This window comes from Ischnura elegans, chromosome 1 (assembly GCF_921293095.1).
Source record: "Ischnura elegans chromosome 1, ioIscEleg1.1, whole genome shotgun sequence".
Classification (NCBI taxonomy): domain Eukaryota; kingdom Metazoa; phylum Arthropoda; class Insecta; order Odonata; family Coenagrionidae; genus Ischnura; species Ischnura elegans.
In genome coordinates, this window is record NC_060246.1 from 125,734,076 (window position 1) to 125,740,734 (window position 6,659).

At 37.7% G+C, this 6,659-nt stretch overlaps 1 protein-coding gene across 3 annotated transcripts in view; it reads left to right on the plus strand.

Moving 5' to 3' along the window:
* Nucleotides 1-5,410, plus strand: part of LOC124169385 (ecdysone 20-monooxygenase-like) — a 92,636-nt gene extending 87,226 nt beyond the window's left edge. For all 3 annotated transcript variants that reach the window (XM_046547979.1, XM_046547986.1, XM_046547992.1), the window contains exons 11-12: nucleotides 3,425-3,628; nucleotides 4,316-5,410. In XM_046547979.1, the coding sequence (XP_046403935.1) occupies nucleotides 3,425-3,628; nucleotides 4,316-4,456 (345 nt within the window). In that variant the 3' untranslated portion in view covers nucleotides 4,457-5,410. The remainder of the gene's footprint in view (nucleotides 1-3,424; nucleotides 3,629-4,315) is intronic.
* Nucleotides 5,411-6,659: the final 1,249 nt, after the last annotated feature.

The following is a 6,659-nucleotide window of genomic DNA, read 5'->3' on the forward strand; positions in this document are numbered from 1 at the left end:
GCAGCGAGGGGGAGGTTTTAGGGGATAAAACCCCCCCCAGAGCTTAGAGAATTTTTTAAGTTTAATCCATTTTACTTAACCTTTTCGAGCCGAGCTCCTTCGCGGGAAGTTGCTTTTGGCTCTACGAAGGGTTTGAGATTTTCTTTTTCGCCCCGTACGGAGTTTTTTTTCGGCTTGGGACTGACCAGGTAGTCGCTTCCTCCCCTTAATCACCTTTCCTTGTGGTGATAATCCTCAACCCTTTTCCCCGTGAGCAGCCCATCCCGTCATACTTTTGCGGTCAGTTAATTGTTACCAGTGCAATTTTAATTTTTTTTATTGTTACTGTTGAATTAAATGTCAGTTCATCAATGTATTCCTTTCATTTTGCAATGCCTGTAGAACTTTTAAACGAAGTTCTACGGTTATTTTTAGGGTTTTCAGCAAAACGGCATTATATCATGGACCAACAAATACAAAGTCCAGGAAATTTGCCTAACGCTCCTCTCGGCCAAGCAACTCCGAACAGGTCGAGAACGTAAGCAAAACTCTGGCAAAACTAACGAAAGCGAAACGAAAGGCACTTCAAGAAAAAAATCCTGGCTGTATAATTCCAAGAAAAAATGTGATTCCACCGAAACATCATTTGAAAAAAAATCCTTGCAGGAGGAGGAAGGGGAATGCATTCAGAACATTTATGGTTAAATTTGAATACACGCCATGAAAATTTTGAAAAGAAAATGAGCTTTTCCGAGAAGAGTGAGGTTATCATCTTCCACGTACATATTTCCGTAGGAGAATACTTACACCAATATACTCTTGGGTCTTCCAGTTGGAGGATAATAAGTTTTTCCTAGAAAACATTAATGCGCTAATATGTCCCGAAATAAGCTTGTGAGGGGCACAAAGCAGACCACCTGGATCCTGACCAGAGAAGCAAGATATGAGAGTAATTACCTGGGTGGTGCAGTTCTCTTTCATTCATGGTATGGGCTGCATCGCACAGCAGGGTTCCACAGAAACCATCCCTGGTATAGGTAGCGGAATGCGTACAGATAGTTAACGGCTAAATTTGAATACACGCCAAGAAAATTTTGAAAAGAAAATGAGCTATTCCGAGAAGAGTGAGGTTATCACCTTCCACGTACATATTTCAGTAGGAGAATACTTACACCAATATACTCTTGGGTCTTCCAGTTGGAGGATAATAAGTTTTTCCAAGAAAACATTAATGCGCTAATGTGTCCCGAACTAACTCTGTGAGGTGCAACCTGACCAGAGATCCAAGATATGAGAGTAACTACCTGGGTAGAGCAGTTGTCTTTCCTGCAATGGTATGGAATGCTTGTCACAACATGTGTCTACGTAAAACATTCCTTATCATACATTATCGTACATTAAATTTACGAATTTTTAGGATATGCATTATTCAGTATTTATAGCGAAATTCGTTTATAATACCTTTGTATTCAAAGGTTGGTAAGAGGTTATTAAAAATAGTCGCTGTAATTTTGGCTCACGACAAAGAACTGAGAGAATCATATTTTATTACATTACGAGGGCTTTTTTTTCATAGAAGTTAAATCGAATATTCTATCGAATTTCACCGCAAATGTACATCTAGAATGTAGCTAACAAAATAACGTATATTTTTAGATGTAAATCATTACAATATCGCTCCTACAAACTTGCTAGTGAGTTATAAAAATAACAATTAAACATCTAACCTTAGCGTCTCCAAAAATTGTTCTAGGTGATGATCAACTCCGTTTATATGAACGCTAGAATTCCGTTTAAAATTTGGAACCAATCAGCAGAACATACAGAATGTAATTCCTCGCATTGATTTTCAATAAATGCAACATGAACGTTTTTAGATATTTTAACTTATAAACAAATAAGTGACCATGAGCACCTTCCTTGAGTGGGTCACTAAGTGCCGGGATGGGCCGAGATAATCCCCACGCGGACAATAGGAAAGGGTCGGACCTCTCACGCCGAGAGACCCTAATGGCGGTTGGGACCCACTTGGCATGTTTGACCGCGAAATCGTGAAAACACGGCCTTTGGCCTTTTGCTTCGAAAACGTCAAGCCGTGATAATCCGGCCTTCCTTCTTTAGCATCAGAAAATTCAGGCCGTGAAATCACGCCCTGCGTAGGGAAGAGGTTAATTGGATTAGTATTTTTTACCGAATAGTACTAGGATTAATCAAATTACCCTCAGAAACCATTTTACCCTCAGAAATTTTGAACCATTAATCTTGAAATTTTTCTGGAGGAGGGCGCCCCCCCCCCCCCCCAACTCCCACTTCCCTTGCGGGTATGCAATACCCCCACACTCCTAAGTATCAGTTGCACCTAAAACCCCCCCTACCCTTAATTGTTAGCTGCTCCCTGCTGTTTGTTACATCATGTCATACAATTTCTGTAGTTGGACATCCTGCTAGGTAGTCATACCGCTTGTCATGCTCGAAGGGAAGAAATAACTCCCAGGATTCTACACTTGACTATTGATCCTCTTGGTGCAAACCTTTTCATTGTGGTCTGTTCACAAGCCATTTTGGATCTTTGCACATACAGATATGCATAAGAATCAATTTTGTGGAGTAGGGTATAAGCTGATCCCATTCACCGTAAACAGAAATCATTTCTTCCATTTTTTTGCTGATACATATGTATACCATCATCATGCCTGCTTAGTTCCTCTACCTTAACATCTGGCCATGTGACCATGAATTCTAACAATAAGTTCCAAGTTTCCCACCTCTCAGGGTACTACCCCTCCCAAGCAATGCTGGGTGGCCTGCTAGTCTATGATATATTCAGGTAGCTTTAGTAATGTTTTGGAAACTGAGGAAAAGAGCAATAGAAATATATTCTGGTGAAGGAAGTATAACCAAACCCCTGTATCTTCATGGTGGCCCAGGTGTGCATGTACCAAGTAATCATAAGAAAGAGGAAGTAGATGTGAAATGATTAGCTAGAGGATATCACAGGTACGGGAACTACAGGCATAAAAAAACTAGCTCTGATAGTGACTGGAATGCAGCAGTAGGGCACGTGTATGATAGAAATAAAATGGAAGAATATATGATAGAATTTTGCTGGTGGAATAAATTATCTTAAATACATCTACACACTTTCAGATTGACGGGTGCATACATAGGAGTGAAGAAAATAAAGAGAGTTATAAGATAGATCACATTATGTTTAAACAAAGGTTATGGAATCATGTGTACAATTTACAGTTTCCCAGCAGCAGATGAGGATTTTAATCAAAACTAGATGACTCTGAATCAAATATTTTTTTAAACAATTAGTTTTCTCATGAATTTTTTAATGCTTCATGAATTGCCTCTACGTACACATTGCGATGCATCTCAAAGTGTATATATTTGTCAACAGAGGATAACCTGCAGTAACTAAAGAACTTTATCTTTTCAGACAGTGGTTCTTTGTCACACTTGGATGGCTTGCCTTCAAGAAAAAAATTTCATAAGTGCCAAAGAGTTTAGACCGGAGCGGTGGCTTCGAGATGAAGGTGGAGAAGTCAATGCCCCATTTCTAGTGGCACCTTTTGGATGTGGAAGACGAATGTGTCCAGGGAAACGCTTTGTGGAACAGGAGCTACAAGTTTTACTAGCAAAGGTAAATTTTTGCATTTTGTCATAGAAATTGAGAAAAGTATAAATAATGACACCCTTTATTGTCTATTTTTTCTAAGTTGCATTAATGGAATAAATTAAACTACGCCATTTACGGATGTCAGGCATGGAATAAGGAGGGTGGAAGTCACTATGCATTATTGATAGCAAGTGGGGTTGGGGATAAATCCTTCGTCTTCCATGAACGCCATTTTATAGGACCCATATTTCTCAATTTTGTATCTGTTGCTTACCTCTTGTGCGATCAGGAATGGAAAATCAAGGCTCATAAGCTCAAGGCTACAGCCCTTTCAACGATTAGTCATAGAAAGTTGCCCACATCACTAGGTATTTCCACCCAAAGTCCTTCAGTGCTAAGCAACGTTCACCTACATCCTTGATCCACCAAGCAAATTGAGTAGCCTACCAGAGATTTGACGTTGTCAGTAACCTTCCACTGGGCAAAAATTTTTCTTGTTTCAATCAAGAAATGATGTACAGGGAGTTTTTGGTGGCAACCCCTATGAAAAAATTGTATAAACCTGTTTCAAAATTTTATACAATTTATACAATTGCCATGGTAATTGTATAAATTGTATAAAATTTTGAAACAGGTTTATACAATTTTTTCATAGGGGAAAAAATGTTCATTTAAAAGGCAATTTCATTAATTATATATTATTTATTACAGATTATCCATGAATTCTACATAGAATTCCCAGAAGGATTGAGGTTACAATTTGAATTCCTTCTATCACCAGGAGAGCCAGTCAACATAAAATTCCATGACAGGAAAACTTCCAGAACTGCAAATCGAGAATGCCAGAGATAGAAAATACAAAATATGTATAGCATTGGAAGAATTATGTGAAACTCTCCAAGAGAAAAACCTATTTATATTCATGAAATAGTGCAGAGCACTTCTCTTATTCAGTTGCGCTACACATAAATGGTGCCACACCAAGAGTAGCAAGATCCCTAAAAGCTGAAAGAGGCTGTGTTCAATCATTTTGAAGATTAAAGGAATGAAGAATGCTACAATTAAAGCATTGCACAAAAACCAAAAAGCCAAAGTTTAAAATGACATTCATGACTTCATTTTTGTTTTTCATGAGCATAATCATTTCATATTAATTCCATAATTAATAAAATATGGAGTTTCTTAAGTTTAACTAGTGATTCTTCAAACTGGAGATATATTTACAAAGATTGCAGCAAGGATAAACCCAAATATAATGTATTCCAGAAAATGACTCCCTATAAAACTATCTACTTTAGTATGGTTTAAAATAAATGTGCCTAAAATGACTTTAGCACCACATAGGTGACACTTAATAGTCAGCCAAAGTTTCTTCTTGAAATTGCGGTGATAATTAGCACTTTTGTACATCTAAAATAATAAATGACAGCAATTGACTGCAGTAAGTACTGGTAAAATTCAGATATGGAAATAGGAACACATGTGTTAACAGGAATTCTTTCAACTATTGTTAACATTTCACGGTTTCTCTTGTAACACTTACAAAAAGCTATTAGTGACCTGTGAAAGTTAATAAAGCCTAGCCTCTAAGCAATGCAACAGAGCTTTCGCAGCTCTTCATATGATCATATGTATGAATTACAATTGACCTCTGTGAAGCAATGTAAATAATTAACTACCCTGTCCTTCATAAATATTTTACTTAATTTAAAAAGTGTGGGACGGGTCCACGGCAGAGATGCCTTTACTCTACATAAATGTAAAAACAATACGAAGATTTATTTTGCAATAAATTATTTAAACTGATCAATCCTACGGTATCACGACTTGAAGGCTGAGTTACACAAAAAATTCACGTTTATAAACTCTTAAACCTAAGGTATTTGAAAGAACATATTACCTAAACCAAAAATTCATCTTGTTCCACAATATAACTGAGGGGATAGCATGATCATAATTATTAGTAACTTAATTGAAGTTATCGCAACCAGTTTTGATGATTACCTCAAACTGGTGGGTGAATCCTGTAACTAAGCCTTCATCACTGTTCCTTATCCATATGTATCACTCAAGCAAGTTTGCATATAATATGTATCCCAGTACAAAAACCAAAAGCATTCCGGGGTCAACTTCATTGAGCACAAGGAGGTGCACCTCTTGCGACTATTGATAAATCGCATCAAAACTAAAAAAAAAATAGGCTCATAAAAAACACATTCAGTGTATTTAACTGATTGGAGGCAGAATAACTGGCTGAATTTCAATGGGAACATCCTGAAATCACAAAATTATTGTCCCCAGGAAGAATGCATACGCAAACTTACCTTACGTTCTTATGTCCCACAAAATAGAAATTGATGCATAGAAACTTATCTCCGATTTTAAATCAGAAATCAAAACACTCATTCACGTTATTACAGCTCCAGAGTTCCAGTCTTTTTTCCGCATAAACATAGAAAAACAACATAAAATTTTTGTACCTAACTGCAGTCGTGAGAGAACCTACCCCTCCGCCACTCTGCAACCTCCGCAATTTCAACCCACGGCGTACGAAACCTCCACCCCCCCCACTCCCCCCCCAAAATTTTCCAAAACAAATTCAAGTTACAGCCAACGGAGATTTATGTTGAACTCATAGATCTTTTATACAGGAAAAAAGTATATTGCGGCACTAAGTTTTTACTGTAGTATATCAGCATACTGTTTATAAAAAGTATGCAATTTCCCTATTGTAAGTTTGTATTCTAAAAAGTGATTAGGAACGTCAGAATTTTCCATGAAGTTACCGCTGATCTGTAATTGGAAAATGTTCGTGCCCAGGACGGATGAATTAAAGTGTGGGTGTCACGTATTTTGATTCGTAAAGGGCGTGGGTGTGCACAGTCACATTAGCACGTGGGGTACTTCCCGAATTCCTTTCCTCGTGTTGTCGTTGTAAAAGCTCCTGACAGATGATGGAAAGTAGGGATGTCTATCATTATTACATTTTTTGCAATTATCCAGGATACCGAAGGTGAGCAAGGTTCCGTGCACAGTTCTTGTAATCCGGAGCATT